Source organism: Liolophura sinensis, chromosome 1 (assembly GCF_032854445.1).
Source record: "Liolophura sinensis isolate JHLJ2023 chromosome 1, CUHK_Ljap_v2, whole genome shotgun sequence".
Lineage (NCBI taxonomy): Eukaryota > Metazoa > Mollusca > Polyplacophora > Chitonida > Chitonidae > Liolophura > Liolophura sinensis.
The window spans coordinates 51,815,935-51,842,949 of NC_088295.1; the positions used below are offsets into that span (position 1 = coordinate 51,815,935).

At 37.1% G+C, this 27,015-nt stretch overlaps 2 protein-coding genes across 4 annotated transcripts in view; one reads left to right on the forward strand and one right to left on the reverse strand.

Annotated features, from left to right (window-relative positions):
• The window catches only part of LOC135461966 (testis-expressed protein 11-like), a 43,238-nt gene extending 33,229 nt beyond the window's left edge, over nt 1-10,009 (forward strand). For all 3 annotated transcript variants that reach the window (XM_064739270.1, XM_064739271.1, XM_064739272.1), the window contains 3 exons: nt 5,978-6,048; nt 9,148-9,241; nt 9,808-10,009. In XM_064739270.1, coding sequence (XP_064595340.1) covers nt 5,978-6,048; nt 9,148-9,241; nt 9,808-9,876 — 234 coding nt within the window. In that variant the 3' untranslated portion in view covers nt 9,877-10,009. The remainder of the gene's footprint in view (nt 1-5,977; nt 6,049-9,147; nt 9,242-9,807) is intronic.
• Nucleotides 10,010-12,507: 2,498 nt separating this feature from the next.
• Nucleotides 12,508-26,800, reverse strand: LOC135479764 (uncharacterized). The gene is made up of 14 exons (XM_064759673.1): nt 26,665-26,800; nt 25,582-25,782; nt 25,239-25,334; nt 24,843-25,004; nt 24,240-24,338; nt 22,627-22,759; nt 21,947-22,116; nt 19,314-19,400; nt 18,235-18,300; nt 17,876-17,985; nt 16,280-16,343; nt 15,968-16,137; nt 14,979-15,069; nt 12,508-12,686 (listed from the first exon to the last, which is right to left on the reverse strand). The coding sequence occupies exons 1-14, from the start codon at nt 26,665-26,667 to the stop codon at nt 12,621-12,623; spliced, it is 1,518 nt and encodes a 505-aa protein (XP_064615743.1). The 5' UTR covers nt 26,668-26,800; the 3' UTR covers nt 12,508-12,620.
• Nucleotides 26,801-27,015: the final 215 nt, after the last annotated feature.

The window sequence follows — 27,015 nt, forward strand, 5'->3', positions numbered from 1 at the left end:
ATGCCATTGGTGAGAGGCTTTTGTGTCAATATGCTGCGCTAGCGGGCTAATGATCTGAGCCTCGGAGGCCCCCGTCTGCCTTTAGAGGAGGACATGTCAGAAAGCAGACAGTTTTAAAGGCAGTTAATCCCTGGAGCACCCTTCATGTAAATTTCTGTCATGTAATATCACTGCATAGGGTAATAAAATATGATGTGTGATGTAATAAACCAGTCTCCCAGTTTTTGTGTTATTAATTTTCAAACAAGCTGTGTAATTAAAAAAGTATGTGTTATATAATGACAGGTCTGCCCAAAGTCTTTTGTAGCTTGCAGTGGAATATAGACATTATAACAGCTCTTTGATGGCTTGACAGCAAATTAACATGGAAAAGATCGGGAATGAGATTTTATAGCCTATATTATACCCAGTTTTATTTATTGACATCTTCACCCGACAGGTCGCAGGTTCGAATCTGGCATTTTTGAAGTTTTTGTGTAACTAAGAATCTGCCGGTGATTCATCAGTTGATCAATCAATAAATCTTGCCAATCATTAACAAACCTACATGCTGATAGATATGTTGTTGAGCGTTACTTCACTGATCGAGGGCGTATCCAGCGAAATAGACATGCAAGTGAGTTGAAACGAATTTCAGTGCAACGGGACTCCACCGAACGCTGGTAGTAACTTGTAAGCTCTTAACTTGATGTTAAGAAATTTTGTTATAAGAACAAAAAGTATTCTATTTACTGAGACAGAAGTGTAGGAAGTGTTACTGTGTGGAGTTTGTCATAACCCCATGTTGGTGCACCTATTGTAAGACAGATTATGCTTCATGTTCTTCTTCTATAATTATGACGTCACCGAAGCAGTGAGTTCTTTGTGTTGAAACCAGGCTGATGGAGTTTAACATTATGAATTAGAAAAAGTATTGTAACTACATGCATCTTCCTTGCAATATTAAATATAAATGTACAAAAGATCAATGTGTAGAGCTTGATGTGTTATGTGTTACTAACGAAAGGAAATTTTAGTAGCAAATTTGACTGATTTTACAGATAGGTGAATATAGGCAGCTGGTTAAAACAATAGGATATAGTAATAAAATTATGTAACATAGTGCACACCGTCACTTGTCTTAAGACACGACATGATGATGTGAAACGATGGTACGATGCATTGTGTCATCGTTTCATGCCATAGTACTAACACTTCATGCCATCATGTCATTGCTTTGTGCCATAGTGCAATCTCACTGTGTCATCACTTCACATCATCATTCCATTGCCGAACGATTGAACGATAGTACGATGATGGTCTTCAACTTCCACAATGGACATATATTTACAAAATTGTGTTACAGGTTGGCAAGGGCCAATTTATTATGCATTGGTGATAATCTGGCTTTTACCTGTCTGTCTGTGTGTCAACATTTCTTCCCGTGTGTCAGCAACTCTATAGAAAAGGTAAAGACAAATTTTGAAGACATTTGGACAGTTTGGCCTCCAGGTGATGACCTTTAAACCTGGGTGATAATTTGCTGTTTGTCTGTCCATTTACCTGTCAATAGCTTTATGCACAGTTTCAGACTGATTTTTTATTAAATCGTGTAACAGTGTTGGTTATAGGCATTGGGCCTATCCATTGGATTTTAGGTGTTGGTCTGACCTTTTGCTTATCTGTTTTTCTGCTCCGCTGTTCTTCAGCACCTTTAATGGGAAAGTTTTGCGTAGATTTCGGTAAAATTTTGTGTTGGTCTCAAAAACTCAAAAGCTTATGGACCAACGTTGATGAAATTTTGTGAAAATGTTGGCTTTAGGACAGACTAATCTCTCTGTCTATGTATTGTTTGTCCAATGACCCAAGACTTTTGTGGACAGACGACTTGTCACCATCACAACAAATACAATGCGCAGATGTCCACAAATTTTGTGTAGTGATAGCTGTGAGTAAAAGAACAAATCACTTCTTTCCAGTGGTCTGCACTCTCTATATGCTGGATTTATACCTTACCTTAGGTAGTAAACCATCGACCTGATGCTGCAATGCAAAAGAGCCACACTGACATGCGAAAAGGGACACCATGATAAAACAACAATTTGAAACCGATGTTAAAGGAACCAGAGAAGACTACACTATATATAACGTAGCCAACCAGAAAAGTCCACCTGATAGGCATCAACACTGTGACAACTCGACAAAACAACCAAAATCTGAAATGTCTTTTTCTTGCATTGCAATATAACTCTGTTGTGATCAAACACTAAAGACAAACGCGTTTGGGTTTTTATTCAATAAACATTTTCGTAATTGAAAATGTGTTTATTAGCCTGTGATATATTTACATGGTAGAAACTTTTCCATGTATTAATATTTGTTTATTGAAATACGAATGTTAATTGAAATATGTAGCACATTATTTACGATTGCTTTAACTCATCTCTGTCATAGCATTTATGAATAAACATGAGGACGTGTTTTTTTTGCGGTCATTAAGTGTAATGGAAATGTGTTGTTGTTCCCATTTATAAACTAAACACTTATTTTTACTGTGTACTGTCATTGTCTCCTGGTGAATGTGTTGTACACTGGAAACACTTTTGGGCATCCTCACTCCTTAAACTCCCTCATGGGGTTGCATTTCATTTTGAATCATGTGACGCGATCAGTCGATCGAAGTTTCAAATTCATCAGATGAGTGGCAGAAACTTTACGTTACTGAACATTTCTGATAATACTTTAACAAAAATTTATAGTATTTACCAGTTTCATTAACAAAGATTGTGTTCCAGAAATACTGAGTGTTATCATTGATCACATGCACTACTATTTAGCCTGAAATACAACAAAACATGGTATTTTTGACCTAACGCCTCCAAAAGCTGTAGACTGAAGATTGGAAACCACCAATTGAATGTTTCGAATGACATGAAAATTAACCTGCAACATAAAGTTTCAGTGACGTAATATTCATTATCTTTATCACAGGGAGGCATCGGTGTAATTTAGAAGCAACCTTCAACAAGCAGGTAGAGATTAGGGAAGATATCCTAGTTTCCAGACAGGTATCCAGTTTGTATATCATTGGTGTGAATATAGTAACATCATGTTATTTTTAACATGAAGGAAGAATAACTGGTAAGAACATAATGAAACAAATCCATGTGATGTCCCCAGTGAGTTTCTAGCTGTTTGCAACAGGGATGCAAGGACATGAAGTTGTCAATACCAATGCCGTTAATGATATGTTCATTTTAATTATGTCCACTTGTTTGTTAAGATTGGGAAGACTTATTGATTGATCAATTGATAATTTGAATGAATAACCGGCGGACAACAGATGAAGAAATTTGAAAACTGGCATAAATAAAACAGGGTGTCACAAAGGTTTGTAAGATTTTATTCCCGATGTTTTCCATATTGCTCTCATTGAGTAATATCCATAAAGTCACCACAAACTACGAACAGCTTTGGGCAGAAGGTTGCTGGCCAGTTCACTATCGCTGTTATTACATAACACTTTTTTTTATTACATGTTTGAAAATTAATATATTTACATAACAGAAATTTTTGATAACATGACTCAGAGATTGATTTATTACATCATATGGCAAGTTTTGTTCATGTTACTCATTGATAATGCATGTCACAGGAATTTTTATTTCATTACATGGTGGGTGTTACATTACTGCAGAATTATTACATAATACAGTGTAAGACACCCCCTAACTTCAGCTTTACACTTTACATCACCTGACAAGCTACTACAATAATATATACAGTCAATGTCCCAAAATGGGACTTGAATCCAGCGCGATCTTTTGATTCTTTCTTACATACATTTAGTTTTAGGGTGAAAATAGAGTGAATCCATCTTGGGGAAAGTTTCCAGTAGTGCTCACATTTATAAATCTTCTTTAAATAGACACCCAGGAATCTGGGAAAATAATTAATAGACTTGTGCTGTTGTTCAAATGCATGTTCAAAAGATAATTCAGAAGGTGTCTCCCACACAAACTATAAGATAATTGGCATGTACATTTCTTACATATACGTGCAGTTGTTTATGGACTCAAACCTTGGAAATTCATTTTTCTAGCCAGCTGTATAGGGCTTTCATTTTAACCACTCATATTCATGGCAACAAACAATTTTGTAACAGCATGAGATATGCAGGTCAATGAGTGTTAGCAGTATGTCACTTTTTAGGTGGCTCATGTTACACTAATGGGTCAACAGAGATCCAGGGTTTGATTAAGGGTATCGACTTGCCGTATTTCCCTACATGGACCACTCACATCTGACCATCATATATACCTTAAATAAATAATGTTCATGCATACCCACATGGCTGAACTTTTATGATTTTAATGATTTTATGATTTTAATAATTGTCTTGAATAATATAATATGATCGAGGTCCTGGCACACAGTGAAATCTTTCTGCAGACAACTGTAAATCATCACACACTCCATGTTCCCGTGGATGACACTTGACTGACTCATTCACAATATCTCATAGATAATTATAAGGGCTTTAATTGCCGCCTGAATTTAATTATTATTACCCGCATCTTGCCATGGGTTTTTCATAAAAAAAGATTTATTTGATTGGCATTAAACACGGTACCCAAGAATATGTCACATATTGGACGGTGGACAAGAGAGGAAACCAGCATTCATAGAGTATAAATTTGGTAGCAACAACAGCAATTACAAGCTTGCCTGTCGAAGACACAAGAATGCAAAGCTACAGCTTAGTGCATAACACACTGTTTGAAATACCACTCTTAACATTTAATATGTCAGTACGCAGGAGACTGTAACAAGTTTTATAATTTTGGTAATTAACACGCACGCACTGCATCAGCAATAGAATATCCTTCTTTTGTGACAGGGCTTTACATGTATGCAAAACCAGGGCCCAGTTGTTCTGTCAAAAGTGAATTGGCCAACACTGGTCTTTATTTTTTATTTATTTATTTGATAGGTGTTTTATGCCGTACTCAAGAATGTTTCAATTATATGACTGTCCAGGGTTATGGTGGAAGAAAACCAGGCAAAGCACTGGGGAAACCCATGACCATTTGCAGGTTGTTGCCAGACCTTCCCATTTACAGCACTGGTATCAATTCATGTTATGTGTTTAAAATTTTAGCCAAACTCAACAGCGAGTGCATTTGTCCAAAATCTAACAACAGCTTGCAGACCTACGTATTTAGTTGTTTGTAACTCTTTTAGTTGTTTGTTACGCATTTATTTTTGGGCGGAGTACAAAATTGAAGACTTTGAGTGTGAAAAAAATCTGATATTAAGTCTCAAAACAGTTTGAACAATTGGGCTCAGTGCAAGCAGTACTATATGATATGCCACACTTGACAATGTCTTGAATTTTGTAATTTATGAAAATTGAAATGCACACAGTGCGTCAGCAATGGAACTTCTCCATGGATGGAACTTATTCATTATTGTGCTTTATGTTATGTCGTGTGTGCGGCAATTATCCTTCCATTACATAATTAATGACTTTTGTCTCTTATGTCTTATGTTTATAAGAGTCCATATCAGTTGAGTGGATAAAGACGTATCATGTGATTGAGAATTAGAGCTTTGTATGTGGCTACATGAGTCACATGCTAAGTCAACTTAGGCTGTTGTCATGTTTTAAACTGAAGTAGGTGTGAGTTGCCAGGTTTCTCATAATCCTTGTTTGCTTCATTTTTTTTACGGAAGTTGGGATCATGGATGAAAGAAACCCGGTAGAACGTGGGATAAGTCTGTACACCTTTCCAAATGATGACAATCTTTGAATTTTAAGAGCAATATGTGTACACACTTGAAGAGCATGTTTTTCTGGTATGATTTAAAGATCATCGTGATACAAAAATGATTTGTCACACAAAAATGTAGCATGTCTCTATGATCAGCACATCAGTGAATTTTCCATGTTGTCAGAACATGTTTCATCTTAATTATTATATGCATGTGTTTGTAGGAGTCCTACCCAGAAATGGAGATCCTCTGGCTAATGACCAAAGCCTGGAATCAGGGGATATATCTGTTCAGGTTAGTGTACACTTTATATAAGCTTATTATATCCCCCTACAGCAAAATCAAGCAGCGGGGCGGGGAGGTGGGGATCTGGGGTTATTCTACAATCACATTGTGTGTTGTCTGTCTATGGACACGATTTTGTCCATATGTCTTCTCCCAAACAAACGATTTTTAATGAAACTTACCATACATATCTTACCTATCATCAGAAGTTGCGAATGCTTAAGTTTCATTGCAATTGCTTGATATTCACATTATCCTCCTTTCAGGTACTTTGTGCAACATAATGGATATTCATGTATATTCATATAGCAACTCCTGCTAAAGTATTGCATCATTTTCCCTGAAACTTTGTGTATATCTTTCATATTTGTAAATCATTATAAATATGAAATATTATATATCATTACATGCTGGGATACATTTCCTATACTCATGTTTCTCTGGGGTATATTTCAGTACATGTTGGGATACATTTCCTATACTCATGTTTCTCTGGGGTATATTTCAGTACATGTTGGGATACATTTCCTATACTCTGTTTCTCTGGGGTATATATCAGTACATGTTGGGATACATTTCCTATACTCTGTTTCTCTGGGGTATATATCAGTACATGTTGGGATACATTTCCTATACTCATGTTTCTCTGGGGTATATTTCAGTACATGTTGGGATACATTTCCTATACTCATGTTTCTCTGGGGTATATATCAGTACATGTTGGGATACATTTCCTATACTCTGTTTCTCTGGGGTAATGATCACTGACTTGTGTTTTGCTTTATATTTTATGAAAGGTATGTATTCTTCCTATTATTTCCAGTCAGTTTCAAACAAAAATAATGGATTTGAAAAAATGACCCCTGTGTTACATATTTGTAACACTTTAGAATATTTTCAGTTGTATGCTTGTTTCTTTGCTGAATATATGTCTGCACAGGATAGTATACACCTCCTGTATGCTTGTTTCTTAGAGGGATACATCTATACAGGTTATGACACTTCCTGATGCTTGTTTCTCTGGGTACATATCTGTTTTAAAATACTAGACACTTCCTATGTGCTTGTGTCTCTTGGAGATATATATCCACAGGTTAGTGTACACTTTATATATGCTTGTTTCTCTGTGGCATCGTTGCACATACCTGTATCGGTTAGGTTAGTCTATACACTTCCTATGTATGCTTCCTAGCTTTTATCTGTACAGGCTAACATACATATATGTATGCTTGTTTCTATGAGGGATACAGGTTAGTGTTTCTCTGAGGGATATGCCTGTATAAGTTAATGTACACTTCATACATGTACAAGTACTGTAAATGACCCAGAGTGTCGCCCTGAAATTTATCAGGTATGTTCTGCGATTCCTTGCATCTTAGTGATGTGGTGGTGGTTCTTACGGAGGTGACTGGGCATGGTGGGAGTGTCAAGGGGATTATCTGCACAGCAACTGTTGTTCACAAAACCAATTAACATGCGCTATCATGCTTCAGGGGGAGTAACTCATGTCTATTTTATGCTCTTGTACCCAATTATTGTTCATCTTTCCTTGGTTTTAATACTAAGGAATTTAGTAATTTGGTACTTCACAGCTGATTGCCATTTTGTGGAAAACAATTAAAACAGAGATTTTGCTACCTAGCACCAGTGTACAGGTATGGACTGGCAGACTATGCGAATGTCAAAAATCTGCTTACATATAAAACTTATATAAAAACTATGTTAGAAAATTTAATACACTGCTAACCCATCACTTTAGTATTGACTTACTAGTAAATAGGCGGTATCAGGAAGCTAAAAAGCAATAAAAACAACACCTACACACTGTAGCTAAAAATTTTTATATTTGGGGTAATATTAAACATTCTCTGTAAACTTCAGACATAATTTGGTAAACATAAATACAATTAAATTTACTTCATTTTACAGGCAGTGCAGTAGGGAATAAATGAATGTGTCTATGTTGTCTGTGTTTAATGGCATTCTGCCAGATTTAAACGTGAGAAATTTAACTTTGTTGCAATGTAAGTACAGTTCTAATTGGAATGAAACAACACTTCACTGAAATTATACAGGAGGTAGGTGACAGAGAAGTCACTGAAATACATCTGCACACTGATTCTTTTCATGAGGTGATGCAGTGAGGTGACCTCCACATACCCTGAACAATGAGGGAACTCATAAATGAACTCATGTAACAAAACAGTTTAAAACTCTGAACTGGTGTTCTTTCCTTTATTATATTACAATAATCAGTATATCAGCTCATAAAACACGTGTAGTACACAAGCACTGCAACATCACAGAAGAAAACGTCGTCTATTGAGATTTGGACGTTCTGTGTAGGTTAGTAGTTGTGTCTCATTGTTCAACGCTTAAATTGATGCCTGCGATGTAGCTTGTGAATTAGACTGATGTCCACCTAAGATGACACCTTGGTGTGGTGATGTTTTGAGACAAAGTTTGGAATTTACAGGTTTTTTTACAATTATTGCTTGACTGGTGACAACTTGCTTTGATTTAATTCGTTGATAAAAATACAGCTTCCTGATTGGAACATCTGCATGTTTCTTTGCCAGTGACTTAACACCATGTGTTGCAAATTAGCCACCCAAACTTCATACAGTGTAATGTATTGGTTGGGGGGAGGGGTGTCTTGCCACCAACTTCAATAGACAGGGTAATTAAAGGTAACTGATAGGCAAAACCCTAAATCACTTGCCATACGTTTGTTTATCTGAGGAATATAAATATCAACTGGCTTAGTTGATAAGCTTCAGAGCTTCACAAAAATCTTTCAGTTGTGAAGGATTATGTGACACTAATTGGAAGTGTAGTTTTATGGGCAGAATAAGTCATTTATTTTCAACGTTGAGGAGGGTATAAAAATAATATTTAATAACATCATCTGATTTGTGGAAAATGTCTCGGACAAATTTAAGAGTTGGATTTTCAGTTTTATTTTTATTCCATTAATGGATTTTTTAGTTTTTGCTTACCTGTAAAACACAAAATAAAACTGATGTAGCCTTTGAGGAACATAGTAGAGCTGTGAAGAATTGTATAATACTGTCAATGAAGCTTGCTGGTTCGGTATTTTGTTTTCAGTGCTGATCAGTATGAAGAAGCTGAGAAGTGGTGTAGTATGAGCCTCAACTTCCTCACACACCTGCCTTCCATGAAGAGCAACTATGAGGACCAGGTAAAGCAGTCATCTCCATGACGCTCAGAATACATTGTACTGTAATAGTATTATATGTATGCTTTCTGTATATATGTGTGCATAGATATGACATCATTCTCACAAAACCTTCTTCTGAGTATTAGAGGCTTTTATGTACAGGGAGCTGCACAGGAGATCTTATTCTGAACCTCAGCTCTTTAAAATACAGTAGTTTAAAAAAAAAAAGCAGTGTTTTGGTTTGTGTGAAGTTTTACTATTGCCTGGCATGTTCATCATGCCACATGTCAGCATGTAGTCCAAGATGAAAAAGCCAAGACATTGTGAACATATTTGTAGTTCTCTATACTTGCAACTTCTTGACATTATGCCAGTGTTTCAGGTTAGTATTTTGCATGACATACAGCGTGGTTTCATGGCCAGCAAAATTGATCCATAATTCTTACCATAAAGCTGGAAGTCTGAGTCAAATGTATCAGGAATATCATTGTAGATAGATGAATTTGAATGGACTGCATTGAAGGCATGGTGATTAATTTGCGTAGATAAAAAATATATAAATAACAGTTAACATGCTTTCTTTTCAGATGAACACAGTGTACAGCGAAATATTGTCCAAGATAGAGAACAGAAACATTAGCAGCATGGAAGAGTAACCCTGTGGTTTAATTCTGATGTTCTTCTTTTCAGTTCATCTTGAACCCTTCAAGGCCAGAATTTTATCAACAACTGCCTGTACTATTATATTATGTATTGTTAAGTTATTAATACATGTATATGTAATATTTAGTACCTCTGTTGCCTGTAAATGGTGGCTTATGAGAGACAGAAGTTGTCAGAAAAACCATTTCCAGAGAATGGTTACACACAATTTGTTTTCCAGATGAAGAAAAAGTGCATGCAGCCATCTGTTTTAAAGAGCAAAGACTTAAGTTTGCTGAGTCAGAATCCCAAGATTTGAGTTGAATGCAGCCAAGTACCAAAATGAGCCGTGATACAGCACGAGAATAGTCAATATCACGTAATTACCTCCCTTGTGATTATACTGATAGCAGCACCACCATTCCTGTTTTAAGGTCTAATCTTCCAAAGGATGTAATTTATATTCAAATCCTCTGGTATCACTTCTGAAGATCCTGTTAATAAATCAGTTTTTACATCCAGTCTGCTTGTTGGGCAACATACATATTAATGCCTTGAAAATGCCTAAAGGGACTTACCGCCGAAAGAAATTCAGAATTTTGAGTTAGCGCAGTTAAGTACAAATATAAGTTTCTAAAGGGAAATCAGTCACTGGTGTAAGCTGTCTGCCGACGATATAACATGCAAATGAGGCAGCACAAAGATTCCCACAATGCAGTGTTTGTTTGAGGATCGCACATGTAAACAATACAATATGGATTGGAAGCGAATTATAAGGAAACAAATACAATCTTCCTTTCTATGGACGATCTGAAGTGACATTGCAGACCATGCCTACCATTGTCACATTCAAGTTCGGTGAACATCTTTTTGTCTAGACAACAAAGTGATCTTAGACTTAAGTCAAAATTTCAAATCACTTTAAAACAGTAATTTCTTATGTAACAAGGTCCGAATATTGCTTGACAACGTAAATTCTGGTAAGTTAATGTAACACAAATTTCAGCTAAAATAAGGGAAAAGATAACATACCAAGTTTTAACGACTGAAATCTTGACTTAAGTCTAAGATCGCTTCGTGATCCCAGGGCCAGGCTTTCTAAATCCAGTGACTTGAGTGAGTTGATGATGGAAGGGAAACCGCTTTTAATACTCAGCATTCTGTTGTTTTCTCAGGCTGATATGTCAGTAGACATCTGGAAGTCTGAACTTTATGTAGTCTAATAACAGCATAATTTCATGTAGGCGGTATTTCCCTTTAAATGTCTGTCATATAATGCAGAAAGGCACTTGACCCATAAGGTCACGTGCTTATATCCAGAAACGGCCATAAGTGGGAAGGTCCGACGGCAACCTTCGGATGGATTTTCTCGGGGCTCTGCCTGGTTTTTTCACACCATAATGCTGGCTGGTCATATAAGTGAAACATCCTTGAGTAAAACACCAATCAAATAAATACATAAATATATTCAGAGATATTCGTCTTTGAATTCCAGGGGGAGTCTCCAGCTCCCACTGTTCTTGTAGCCTTTAGGCAGGCTTTCATGAAGTTTATTTGTAGGCTACTAGCATACCCACCACATTAAATGAATGAATGCTTGGGGTTTCGTCCTACTTAAGAACTTTTCAGTCATCTGATGATGAGGAGTCAATAGGTGTATTTACATATAATGTCTTCTGGTGGCAGGGTGTCCATGCTGTCAAAGTGCTGCCACCACTGAAGCATATCACCAGACATGATGCCCGACTGAGATATATTATACTGACACCGGACCAACCTCTCCTGTTTCCTTGCTCTAACCTCCGAGTGCTCAGCGCTAAGAGAGGCAACGAGTACCATGTTTTAAGTATTTGGTATGAGCCAACTCCAGCACACTGAGCTTGCTTCGCTTTGTTGGAATGTATGTATGGTGTAGCATCATTGGCACTCTTCTGGTGATCAACTGCAGGTCATGTACATTTATAAGAAAGGTTGCTAGTAACATATACTTGACAAAAGACAAAAGAGATTCACCATGCCACCAAACACTCTGGATATTGATCCAACATGGGAACAAAATGTACTAAGATTTTCGCTCCCCATTTCTCTGGGGTTGGAACGGGGTACAACGAGATCAATATTGAAATGAAGTGCCCTCTGTGCTCTTTTTGCACTTACACATTCACCTCAGCTGACACGAGAACAATGAACTCAGGTTATAGATTTACATGGATTTGAATACATCCACCTCCTACACCTCAGATGCTGCGCCATGACATCTGTACAAGTAAATTTAAACATTACTGAGTACGGCATTATGCACCAATCAATCCACCAATGGATGCTGTGTCACGAGACTTGTTGGGTATGCAGCAAAGTGAAATAAACAAAGTATGCATGGATGGGACTGGTTTTCGACCTTGATCTGTGCTTATGCCTGGACACAAAATTTCATCAAGATCGGACAATATTTGGAGCAGTTATAGTATAAGAACAAAAGCATGACACAAAACAACCAGCCCCAAATTAATTATCTTATGCTTCCATGACAGCAAAGCAAAGGACAACAATCCATGTCCAGTGAAACATCCTCTACGTATGTAAGACCAAGTTTCAACAGAATACAAAGCAATGTATCTTCTATTCATAGATAAATTTATTACCACAAATGCGTTACTCAGCCAGTAAACATACACCAGGAAAAACTTCTATAAAGTGTATATAAGAATGAGAAGGTTCAGGAAGACTAGTGGTCTTTGATGCAGGTTAAATGTTGACGTCATATGGACACTGGCTTGCCGGCCCGCAGGTAGTTGTTCCAGTATACACTGTTACATTGGGCTTCCTGTAAACATAATGATTTGTTCACACAGTATGAGCTATAATCACCTTAGTTTTGGATATTGACACGAAAACTTAAATTTCTCAAAAAGGTCAGATCTAGCAGTCACCCCATGTACTGACTAGTTGCTACCTGCATTTGAAAAAATACTCACACTTCACCTGTCTGACGCTTGTCATTTTCAAAAAGTAAAGTTTCCCTTTCACTTATTAGGCGATCGGCCATCGGGGTGATACCCTCTTGAAATTGTCACGATTATTAACCATAACTGTACTGGCTGCAGAAAAAACCGCCATGCCAAATCTCCTCAAAACTTTACATGGTGCTAGCCTATGGTCTGAACAAGTGTATATCAAAAAAGGGTCATTTTAAGTCACATGCTTTAGTGGCCATATCGGATTTATATGAAAACTGTTCAAGAATCTTCTCTCGAACCATCCAGCCGATTTTCTTCAAATTTGGTACCTGTGACTATAGTTGGGTGGCAATTAAAACTTCTTAATATGAACCCTTTCCATGCATAAATTAGGATTGGGCTGGACAATGAAAATAGCGCGTAAGTAAGTCGACTGTAAAAACTGCACCATTTTATCAAACAAAACCATTTCCGAGACCTTGACCTCGGAAATATGAATTTCAACAAATTATTCCCATTCAGTTTGTGGTTTTCACATAACTGCAAAAACTTGCCAAAACTTAACATGCAGGACTGCATGAAACTTGTCACTGCAGCGTAATGTGGGAACAGGCATCAGGCCTACGAAAGTGCATTCATTCCGTCTTTCATTTTCTGCCATGAGCAGAAGATCACGCCACATAATCTCTATCCTGGCCTATACTACTAGTCCCATTGCACAAGAAACTTGGCAGTCAGTTTCACATTCAGCTAGGACAATAATTTTCATCTTTTTTCTTTTCATTGGAGTTATCATGACTGTTACCAGTATCATTTCTGATAGGTACTAGGGCTTGACTTGGTTCATTAGGGTAGGTGTTTCTTCAAATGTAGTCTTACAGTCAATATATGGAGTAGTTAATGGATCTGACATACATGTACAAAGATTAGTACCCATACCCATTAGTTTCCATACCTTTGTTTTTTTCACTTAATTTATTGATTTGATTGGTGTTTTAGGCCATACTCAAGAATATTTCAAGAGTAATTCTGCACAGCAGTAGGACTCACCCCACCGCACATCTTTACACTGTGTGATACTGCACCACCACACTGTGACTCACCACCACATAGCTTTATACTGTGTGATACTGCACAGCAGTGTGACTCACCACCACACAGCTTTATATTGTGTGATACTGCACAGCAGTGTGGCTTACCACTGCACAGCTTTACACTGTGTGATACTGCACAGCAGTGTGACTTGCCACCAAACAGCTTTATACTGTGTGATACTGCACAGCAGTGTGACTTGCCACTGCACAGCTTTACAATGTGTGATACTGCATGGTAGTGGGACTCACCACCACACAGCTTTATACTGTGTGATACTACAAAGTAGTGTGACTCACCACCGCACAGCTTTATGCTGTGTGATACTCTGCAGCAGTCTGACTCACCACCACATAGTTTTGAACAGCAGCTGGTACCGTGAGGCTGCCACAAAGTACTGTGAAGTTCATGTTTTTGTGCCTCTCTGTGTCTACATTTTTAGAAACACTCAGTACCATGAGATTATGTCTTTGCAGCTTACAGTATACATCCATCTTGCAGTATACATCCTGCTTGCCTTTGACAAGCTCTATGACAAATACACCAAAGTACATCAAAAACCATGTATGGGCCAGTAGAAAGATCATGTTGACTATACTGAATGGATGTCTATCAGAGAAAGCTTCTTATATTTAGAAGCAAAGAAACAACATGTGTAGAATATATGGGAATAAATAAATTCACTGGATTGTTGTTCAATGCCATACTCAAGATATTCCACTTATAAAATGGTGGTGGGTTTTATGGCTTGAGGAAACTGACCTTTTGGTAAGCTACTGAGAAAGTTTTCCGTGTATGGCATGTAAAACATCCCCTGGAAAGCAAGAGGCCTTTAACACACGAAACTGTGTATGTGGACAATTACACATCATCAACAGCTTATTCTCCGAAAGACCCAAGAACAATAAGAGGGAGGGAAGTAAAAATTTCTTGTAAAAGTCTAGGATTGAACCTATATCTCTTGAGCTTTATGTTTAGGAGTGTTATCAGCTTATAGGAATATAATTTACCATTGCACATAGAAAAAATTTGACAAAACTACATCTGTATGATCTATAACAACTTACAACAACTTTGCAGCTGTCTTTGACTTCTTCCAGTGTGAGGGGTGTAGGTTTGGGTGGGGCAGGCAGAGCAGCTAGGTAATTCGAATCCTCCCTGTGTAAGTACCACAAACAAATACTAAAAAAAATTTTAAGTCGGCCACTAAAGCTGCAATTAATTAATAAAGTACAGTAGTATTCCAGAAATGTTCTAAAAATATTTAAAAATTTCTACACCACTTATCAACAGAGTAAATAGCGAACAATCCTCAGTACCTAGCCCCTCATTTGGTGATGCCAATTTGTCATGTTATAGCTATTAGAGTGGCGTCACAAAACCTAGGAGCTCTCCTGTACCATTGGTATTAAACAAAGTGACATGAGACAATACAAACAAAAACGCCTGATACCCAACCAAAAAGTATCAGCTCTGTTCCGTGTTCAAAGGGTCGATGTTCCTTTATATTCTTTATCAATATCTGTCTATCCGCAATAAGAAACCATACTGACGATCGAGAGCTCATAGGTTTTTTGACATGACAGCCAATTATTACGTGACCCTTTCAGTGCTAGTGATTGACCAAGTTCCTGAGGGCTTTTACACACTGGCTACTAGGAGTGCATTGCCCGTCAGTGCCACATCCCCAATGATGAACTTCATGGAAGTTCAAGCTTCCAAAACTTTATCAAGTTTTTTACATATTTTTCTGTGATAACTGAGTCCCATGTCTTTCTGTCTATGTTTATATAGTGGCAGACTTGTTGGCTTTAATAATGCTTATCAACTCGGTCACTTGACTTTAATGGCTTAACAAAAAATACATGAAAACTAGACCTGGTGACAAGAAGAATATATATTTGATTCTTTAGTTTGAAACTTTAGTTTCCGATTACACTGCTCACAAATAATAAATAGGCTGAAAGGATGTTTTGCAGTAGTTCATCCAGACTAAAAAGAAGACCTACATATGGTATTTATGCAGTGCTGAGCTGAGCTCTGGCAGATAACTTACGCAACAACAACGTCTTTTTCCTGTTCCTCTGAGTTGTCCATTAGGGGATGGGAGGATGTCACCGAGGGTTGGGCAAGACTGCCAGTAACTTCCTCCGAGGTAAACACTCCCTCAGACTGTGTGTCATCAGGCACAATGACCGGTTGACCAACCGCAAAGTTAACATCAATCTGCAAGGCGGGAGGAAAGTATATGTCTGAGTAAAAAAAAAACAGCAATACTCCCACTGATTAGTGCAAAAATCAAGACTTTAGGGCGTAATAAACGCCAAGGTTGAAAGTTCGCTGGTTAACAGTGATTTGTATTACTTACAACATCATTGATGTCAGGTCCTCCATACATCATGTCCAGATCTCCCTTGTGACTCTGAAGTATCCTGTGAACACACACATCTCTCAGTTAGCCAAGACGCATAGCTGCAGCAATTATACATACATGTAGATAACAACATGGATCATAGATGAGGTACTCTATTTCTTTGGGACACCTGATCTGCTCATTTTAGCCAAGATAAAAATAATTCTACCAGAACCTTTTTTTCACATGGCTAGACCATCTAATGAACAACATACTGATATCATTACTTTTCTAAAAGGCTAGTAAAAAAATGTAATATTCTACTTTCAACACTACTAATATCTGTCCCAAATTTTAGAAGAATTAGGGTAGTTGCCCTACCAGGTGCTATGTGTTTGTCTGTAAATCTGCCTATTTCAACATGACCACAATAACATTTCAAATTGTTGTGCCTGCTTTCAGAAAATATTAATAAATATAATAATTTATACAAATCATACGCACTATTGTTTTCAAACTTATCCAACATAAATTATACATTTTTTAAGGTGTTGACAAAACCTGACAAAGGGTTTATTAACAAAGATTTTACATCTGTACATCTGAAATTATCTATCCAAAACATCTGCAGGAAAATAATGTGTTAGGAGGGCACAACTCGGCCACAGAGGACATCTCACAGGTTATACTAATTGACGTAATGAATCCATTTGACTACATGCGATAAAAGAAACGGTAAATTTCTATTTCAAATCTGTTCATACATGTAGTTGATAATTTAATATATTAGACTGGTAATATGTTGCATGATGGTCATTGCTGCCAGCAAAATCTCAGTGATGAATGAACAGTAAAATAAAGCCAAATGATTTCTCTGTGAGTTTATTGGTGGCAAAAATTTTCTTGCCCATTAGGGCAACCATGAAGGCCAGTCTGCTTGCCGACATGCACTTTCACTTGCCCGGGGAAGGCAGGCAGGTAAGTGTTAAAGCACTACTTCAGTGCCCCCCAAATAACAGGTGGAAATATCACAATGATATACAAGACATCCTACTGAACAGGGAAAATACCAAAGTTCAAAAAAATTTACAATATAAGTCCTATAAGTGAAGAGTCCTAAAAAACAAAATCATCGGCAGTTCCTCTTAACTTTTTCCTAAACTTTTCCTGATGTGAAGTGAAAATTTTCCACGTGACGATGAATCAGATAGGCATGATGTCAAGTAAGGCAAACGTGCTCGACTGATGTCGAGCATTTGAAAGTGGCTATCTGTGGCTATATGTGTCAGTAATGGGTGAGGTCAAGTGTCCACCAGGAAAAATTGGAAACCATAGAAAACTTCTCTTTCTGTAGTATCCTCTGAAACTACCAACAGACGTTTTACCAGAAGACATTTCTTTGACAATTTAGGAAAGCAGCTCAGACCCTCGTCATTTAACCCTACTTTTAAGACTTGTAGGTCTTGACAATGGAAGTTCTGTGGTACTGTATGGTTGCCTTGCAGAACAGTGCGGCAGCGGTTCACTACCACAGGGTACAAACTGTACTGGATATGTGTAGTACAAATTAAATGTGTATAGGAGACTTGGCTAGAACAGAACAGTACAGACCTATCAGAGGCAGCTTGGTGAGTGACAGCCAACTGATGCATTTTGTGAAGAGCTCTCAGATATTTTTTTCTCTCATGATCCTTTGCTTGGACTTTAGCACTTTGAAGCATCTGAAAGTGAAAGTAACAAACTGCATCCATCAGGATCAATCAACTTTATGCTCAATGCAAAATTGCACAATAATATTTGAACTTGGTAATTAATTTCCAATTGTGTTACATTTTCAAAAGTATAACTACATGCAATATCATTTTACACCTGACTATAATATTTTAAAATGTCTTCTTTATATCTTTAATCTTCCTTCTTGATGAAAACTTTGCAGACCTTTAAAGAAACTACACTGACACAATCCTCACCTCCAGAGGATCAGGTAATTTCCGTGACAAATCCATCTTAAAACAGTACAAGTCTGGCATCACCATCTGTAAAGAGATACAATAGTGAAACACTCATGTCGCAAATAAATATCGTGAAAATATTTGCAATCACCAGTAATGATGCAATTCATTTGAATTATGATTGTATCTTAACAGCAGTTCATATGGTACCTGGCAGAAAATTTTCACTTGTAATTTTTTCTTTTAAATGAAATACAAGGGGATGTATCCTGAAAAATTCTACAGAAATATTTCAAGAAGGCTTACACAAGACACAAACACAGCCTCTACACGTAGCTGCCATATATATTTAAGTTTATCCTTCTAAAGCACCTCATGTACTACACCAAAATGAGGAAAACTGCAAAAACTTACATGTGTACCCTGCTAATAATTAAATGCAATTATGGCATTGAGCATGTGATATGGAGAGAAAATGGAACAAACGGATGCTGGACAGCTCAAACAAAATGTCTGTATAAGGAAATAAGGTCATGAGTCATCAAACCTGACTCTGACATGTCAACCGTTTCTGTGTTTATGAAAAGGAATCTGACAGCCAGTTAAACTCTCACCAAGCTTGTTTTCTGAAAACTTCCAACTTCCACCATATCTAAGGAATACATTTAAAATTGGATCACAGTTGTGTACTTGGATCTTTTTTGTTTTTTTTCTATCGCTTTACCACTAGTACACAGATGTGCCGGCCATACGTGGGAAGGTATGGCAGCAAACCTGCAGATGGTCATGGGTTTCCAACAGGCTCTTCCCGGTTTTCTCCCACCATAATGCTGGCTGCCGTCGTATAAGTGAAATATTCTTGAGTACGCCGTAAAACAGCATTCGAACAAATAAATAAATACACAGATATGATCCTGGCTATGCATTGCCAGGTTGGTGAACGTTGTCAGTAAGAAAACAGCAATCTGCAGACTAGTTGTTCAGGCCACGACTTACTCCAGCACGTAATGGATAGTGATAAGAATGAGCCACAGACACAATGACATTGTACCACTGACCGTATACACAGTGTACAAGTAGCAGTAAAGATATTTTACCTTGGGACAGCGTTTTTCAAGGTCACTTGCCGCTTGTTTTGAAGGAGATGCATTAGAACTTCTTCTGCTGCTTCTAGTAGAGGGACGCTACCAAAAGATAAAAAGAGGCCAAAACCAATTTTATTTACAGCTACATATAATGTCTTCAAAGTTGAAGCCTGAAGTATAGAAACATGATCAGGGGAGACAATTGAGTTGATGTCGCTTCACGCAGGTAGAGGGTGAAAATATTCAGAAGTTGGAATGAACAATACCATATTCAAATATTGGGTGTTTTTGTCTATGATGATAGCGAATCTGTTACAATGAACAGTTTCGACAGTACCTTACAGAAAGCGAGGAAAAGATTTAAAATTTGGTCAAGGAGGAATTCAAAGAGGGAAGGCATTTCATGCCTACCATATCTTTTGTCAGCACCAATCCGTACATACGTAAGATAAATAAAAAAAATACTTCAATTTATGTGGAATTATCACCAGGAAAAGATCAAAATATAAGTACTATGTAAAAATATAAAGGAAGGAGGCATAAGAGCAAGATATTTCTTAGTACACTGCAAGGCATTAAAACTGCCCTGGGTCTCAATATGCTTCTCTTCTTAACCTTCTACTTGGAAGTTCAATGCTAACAAAGTTTTTAAGCAGTTTGAGAATTGAAAATATATACTAAACTGTAATTATGACAGTTCCAAGTTGTATAAACTGTTAACAGACTTCTACAAAGAACTACAATCAACATAGTCATGTACTAAGGAAGTTCTTCAAGTGGATCACTCTTGTAATGAAACTATATGGAAAACACAAATGGTGTTTTGGGTTCAGTGTCAAAATCACTATTTAATTAAGTCTAGTATGAGGTTGAAATTAGATTTATACATGATGTTTATGGTACAAATGGTAGGCTCCTAACATTGTCACAAATTTTAGAGCAAAATTTTTTGTTCATGTGTAATGTTAAAAAATACTATTGTGAAATAAGAAACTACACTGGCAGTAATGTATTTAATAAAAACTTACCAACAAGAATAACTGAAGATGTACTCACTAGAAATAATTTTCTACTTAGAAATTATCTGATGAACTGCAAATTCTGTTTTAACATTATGCACAGCAAGATATACACCAATGGGACTGAGGGGGCCTCCATAGATCAGTTGGTTTGCGCGCTAGCGCAGCGTAATGACTCAGGAGCCTCTCACCAATGAATTCAAGTCCAGCTCATGCTGGCTTCCTCTCTGGCCGTATGTAAGAAGGTCTGCCAGCAACTTGCAGATGGATATGGGATTCTGTGCTCTGCACAGTTTCCACCCACCATAATGCTGGGCGCAGTCGTATAAATGAAATATTCTTGAGTACGGTGTAAAACACCAATCAAATAAATAAATAAATAAATAAACCAATGCAACTATAGGAAAGGGGATTAGCAAAACAGATTCTGATACTGAGATTTGAAGTAAACCTCATAAATTACTAACAGAAAATAAAGTAAAACTACAATACAAGCTACTTCACAGCATTATACCTTGCAACTCTTAGTTGAATAAGTACATCGACTTTGACATCTGTACTATGCCACACGTAACTTAGCACTGGTAGAAAGGCTACCAAAGAGCTTGCCTCTATGTGACACATCAATGCAAAACTTCAGCTTAATGCATAAAGAAATGAAATCGTGAATTTGGTAATTTACAGTAATATGCTCTCAGAGCATCGGCGAAGAAACATCCCCGTTGTGCTTAATGTGCATGTAAAACTTCAGATCAATACATACCATGCTTTTTAAAACACCAACCCTAACATTTTGTTTAACAATGATTCTAATACACAATACACTAAGAATAATTCAAGAGCGCTAAAGCATTTTCTTCAGTCAAATTTATGCACACACTTGTTTTGAAAATGATTTTAAAAATGATGTTTTTGTCATTAAAGATGTACGCTTCATAAAACTGTGCACATTATTTATCTACACCCTACAGTTCTTTCAGAATGTTTCAAAATATTGGTTACAGAGGCGAATAAAAATGTTGACAACTTAGGGTATTTATTTTTAACAGTTTGTGGAGTTCATGCATTACACGAACATCATTCACTCTAGCTAGCCTTGGATGGCTCACTTCAGCATGACAATTATAAACATTTGTGTGCTGTTTGACGATATGTAGGCCTAGATATATAAACTGATGTGATAGCAATGTATACTTGCAAATACTGATATCAAATTGCATACAGTAGATGAACTCTTAGCTTACTTCATGGCACTCACAACAGTGATCATTATTAATAGATGAATGTGTAAGTCACTTAATACACGCAGAAGAGTGCTATATTTAAAAAGGAAGACTTCCATTACAGTTTAAAAGGGTCCACAACATCTTATTTCACCGAATGCAGGGTGTAAAAATGCTTTAACATGACAATTTTGACTTACCATCACTTATGTTTTTCTGATAAGAAATGAAACTTCACTAACGGCTATCTCCCTTAGGGTGGATGAATCATGCAAAATGTGTCACTTCCCCCAGGGCCCTGCCTAATTTCCTGCCACCATAGAGCTGACCGCCATCAAACAAGTGAAATAAATGAGTTCATAAATGTTGGCAAGCTTGTGGATTGAAATACTTGACTGCTGACCTTTTGTTGATGTGGGTACATTTGTGTGATGGCCCAGCTGTCTTTGCGCCCAGGGGTGGACCGCGGTGTGACACTCTCAGAAGGCTGACTCCGCCATTCCTCACCAAGTTTGTCCAGGGCTTCCTTCTGGGCGGAGTTTAATCGCTTACGGAACAAAGACTGTGACCCTCCTGAAACACACACAGAATGATTTAGACATTAGGATAACACTACAAACTAAAACATTGTAATACTGCATGATTTATAAAAAATATGAACTGCCCATTTTATCTGGTTCTGAGAGCTCTATTGATTTTAGAAAGGTGTTTTGAAGTTTGCTTAAACATTTTTCAGCCCCAAAAATAATACTTTGTGACATTTATCTGCCTTGAAAAATGCACCTTTGTGGGTGAAATTTTAGGTCATTTAGCATAAATAATAAAAATGTACACAAAATGGCATAAGTCAACAAATCAACATTTATCCAAGATGGTTTACGTTCAATACAGTAAACACATTCCTGGAGAACAGAGCATTCAAGGCTATTTGTCTGCACTAAAGCAATACATATATATGTTGGGCAGTCCATTTTAACACAAGTGCCAGAGATTTGACCCATCTTGACGGTCTCTTGCATTAATAATACAAGTCAAAAATTCTGAATAGGTAGGATGACAAAAGAAAAAAGCATGTATTCTTACCATCGGTATTCAGTTTTTCCAAATAACAATTAAAGACTGTTGGATTTTTACGAATTGCTGTCCAGAATTCATCCACTTCACAATTATACTTCAGTGTTCCCTTTTTCCTCAGTTTATCTTCTAACTGAACAATCTGTCAAGAAAAAACAAATAGAAAAATTTTCATTTAAATTATTTACATTAATATGAATGGTGAAATCAATCAGAGGTCTACAAAGTTCAGTTTCCAGACTAATACTGAACAACTCTAATATAGCAGGGCAAATGTATTTGGGCTTTAGCAGCTTGCTCAATAACACCTCATATGTTGGGAAAAGGTTAAGTTAACCTTGACTTGAATAGGAGTATGAAATCTAAATTTAAAGAGAAAGAAATCAACCCAGTAGCATTTCTTTCATTATTTTAGAATAACCCAAAGAATTACCTTTCAGAAAATATCAGCCTCATGTGTGCACAAAGTTTATACCGTTAAAAATCGGTAATAAAGTTCCTAAAATTTATACAGCAGATTGAAATTTAACTTTTTTCAACCTTTAAAATCCTTTTCACACTATAAATAGGACAAGTGCGAGATATTTACTGAAAGGCAATAATTGAGTTACAGTATTCTTGGTAGATACAGAAATTTCGTTTGATCAGCAAATATGGATTTTTTGCAAAAAAATCTCCCATATGGCCTCTTTGAGTGAGTGAGTGCTTGGGGTTTAACGTGGTACTTCACAATGTCATATCACAACGAAGGAATCCTTAGGATGCATGTACATGTATTGTGCCTTCTTGTTGCAGGACAGATTTCCACCGCTCTTCTATCTAGTGCTGCTTCACTGACACGCCTTACTGAAGGCAAGTCAGCCGAGCCATTATACTGATACGGGTCAACCAGTTGTTGCACTATCCCCTTCATGCTGAACGCCAAGCGAGGAAGTTACAACTTCCTCTTTTAAAGTCTTAGGTGTGACTGGATCAAGGATTGACCCTGGATCTACCGTTCCCAGAGTGGACGCTCTACCCTCTGTGCTATCGAGTGGCCTCTTTGAAGTTAATAATCAAAACATATTGGTCTGATGTGAATTTTGGTTATGTGGCTTACAGAAACTCATACTAAAAGGCATGACTGAAGCACTACAACTGCTATAGGGCATACAGCTGAAATATGAAGCTCATGTTTGATTTCATTCCCTGCCTGTTAAGTGGATAACTTTTCAAAGATTACTGCTATATGCATGAACACGACCCTTAAAAACTGGAGTTTCCAGTTCGAACTCTATTACTGATAAAGGCAGAAACAGTCCAACTGTATTTTGTCAAAAATGTTAGGCAACATGGGCGTCTGAAAGAAGTTTCATAAAAAGTAATTTGGACTAGATGAATGTTAGATAAAATTGAGAAGCTGAACATATGTGAACTTGAGAAGTTCCTAAAGGAAAGAAGTGTCACTTATGCTTCTAGAACAGAGTGAGACAGGTGATCGGTAAGATAATGTGAAGTTATCACGGCGATAAAAGAGTTCCAACTCGAAACTCACCTATTGGTTGTTGTATACATATATATATGAGCCAACTTGTATTTCTATGAACATGACGAGTGTGGCAACAACTATAATATGTCCTTACCTTAAACAACTGTGTCTTGGGTATTTTTTTCAAGAAGGAGTCATCGTGGGTGAACTCATGGCGCTCTAGTTTCTTATGCATCTGGTGAGTCAGCAATTTCTAAAAAAAATCAGGAGTTGTACATTAACATAAATGAGTACTGGTGAAAACAAGCTGAGGTGAAGTGATCAAATCATGGAGACCACTAGCTTCTAACACACATCTCTCATGACTGCAACAAACACACAGCCCATGTAACCCAAAGTGACAAAACATACTGATTATGATGTTTTCACACCTGCATATACATGTACAATTTGAACACATGTTTGTGATAAACATTAATCGACATGTGTGGTATGGCAGCATGATCGCAATACTGCTGTACTTGATGTATAATGACGTATGACGTCAATGACGTATAACAAGGCAAACAAGACTGCATTAATGCTCAATATATAAAAAAAAATCTGCAAGAATGGGTAAAGTAAGTTTATGAATCAGTTTGTAATAGTTGGACATAAAGCCAAATAATTATTTGTGAGTTAGCAGACTGGTTAAGTAAGAAAAAAGATAACAGTAAAGAAGAAGCCATTTTATTCAGCACACTGTATTGTCTCCCACCTCTTGTTGCAGTTTGGCTTGTCTCAATCTCTCTCTGGCAGCATCTCTTTCTTTAATATCTTTCTGCTGTTGGGTAATCTTCTTTCTCAGTGCCATCATATACTCATCATAGAAATGGTCACGTATCTTGTGTAAATCTTGATATATTTGAAGGAATTTTTCCTGGAAAACATGCAGAACATATTGAAAGCCTGGAACCAGTACAATCTACAGTCTCCCCCTGGTTGCACTACATAAACAAATGTAGACTTTTCTGTATTTTTCCTTTCCTGATATTTGTAATTTCCAAAATACCAGAAAGTATGCAAGCATTAAGCATGATTTAGGTTACTGATACTTTAATTATCACCTTGACAATAGTATTAATGCATCACATACAGTTTATTAAGGGCTTACCGTTTCCTTCTGTCTCTTTTTTTCTAGCTCTCGGTCATCATCAAAGCTAAATGTCTTCTGCCTTCTCTTTTTCTTTGCTTTGGTTTTATTTTGTGCCTTAAATTAAATATGTTCATCTGTAAACCAGGACAATGTATTGTAAACCATAAAATAGGCCAAAATGTGAAAAAATTAACAAATTATTCACCTGCAGCCTGCCTCTTAAGTGTTCACAAATCTATGTCTACTTACTAACTTACCACAAAGTAGTTTTTACTGAATGCTAAACTGATAGCAGTTGTTGGTATTGGAATAAGAAATAATGAACCATGATTTGCAATGGTGTCTCTAGTTATATGTGTACCTGAGGGGTATCCTGAGATAGGCTGGGAACAGTGACATTGTGTTTCTGCTGGAGAGTGTCTGCCTCCTCCTCACCGGTACGACTAACAGGTGTGCAGAGGCGAGAGTCAAACCGTTGACTGCTCCTGGAGGAGGATGCATACCTTACCCCAGGCCCATTTTTCCATGTACCTGCCACTTCCAAGTTTTCCCTGTCTGCTTCCTGCATTAAAGACAAATTATCATTGTCTGCATGACTTATGAAGTGTGAATATACATTGAGGGAGGTGAATGTCATCATGCTGACAAGTAAACCTGTGAAAGATACAATGTAAATGAAACTGAATCTGCAAATATCAAAATCTCAACACCAACTGTGGCCTTAAGGGTGGATATATAAAAGACATTTTTACAGACTTTTTTGAGCAACAATTATACTGAAAAATTCAACGCTGAAAAAAAATTCAGAAAAAAAATGGCAATATAACATCTTAGTTAGCTGGTAATATGAATATTTAACCAATGCAGACAATGTTTGTCACGGAACTGGCAACATTGTACTCGAGGATGATTATGTTTGCTTTTTTATATTTGTTCTCGAGCTCACATAACAGCGTGGATGGTTTGGTCACTGAGATATAAATACGTGAGCGTCTGGCTCTTTCATCAATAAATCTATCATTTTTAGAAGTGAAATATCTCTACCTGAATATAGCATAAAATAATTTATACATATAAGCTTTTTGTATGTAGGCCTAACCTACATGAGGCTTCATGTGTTAATGTGTGTTCGAATACTAATTAGCCTATTAATAAAAAATAATGAATTAAACGTTGTATGCTAACGATGTAGGCTATTAGAATATAATACTTATTATCTGTCATTTGATAAATTAGTCTTAAATTTTCCCATACAAAAAGTATTATGTGGACTTTTGTTACAGGCCAGCATTTATCCCAAGGGCTGCGCAAAACAAATCACGCGCCATCACATTCGTCTAACGTGCTGCGCACAAAACAACTTATTAACAGTTATTCAAGTTATTTGGAACAAACTAGCTGTTACACACGACAAATAGACTTTTGTGCAATTCAGAAGATTTACCATGCTCTTGATCTTTACAATCTGAAATCTGCCATAAACAACTCCTCTCGGTCTCCGGTAAAGTTAACTGACAGCATACTTGGTCGTCTTGGCAGCAAAAACAGTAGAGACTTCCTCAAGGGGAGGCCACTCAACATGCGCATTTTGCCTTTTCGAATATTGGGTAAACAAGAACACTTGAGGTTAATAACGATCCAATATAACAAAGCGGTCAAAACGTATTAACACCCAAAATTGCATTTCGACTTGTCACATACAACTGAAAACAAACTGCACCCCCTCCCCACACTGTTGCCACATTCTCAACATCACCATAACTCGTACATTTCGTTATGTTTGACGGCGCCATTT

Coding starts and splice junctions, on each gene's coding strand:
- LOC135479764 (XM_064759673.1), bottom strand. Junction 22,117..22,626: donor GGAAAAACTGAATACCGATG/GTAAGAATACAT, acceptor TGTGTGTTTCAG/GAGGGTCACAGTCTTTGTTC. Junction 15,070..15,967: donor GAAAAAGACGTTGTTGTTGC/GTAAGTTATCTG, acceptor GTACTTACACAG/GGAGGATTCGAATTACCTAG.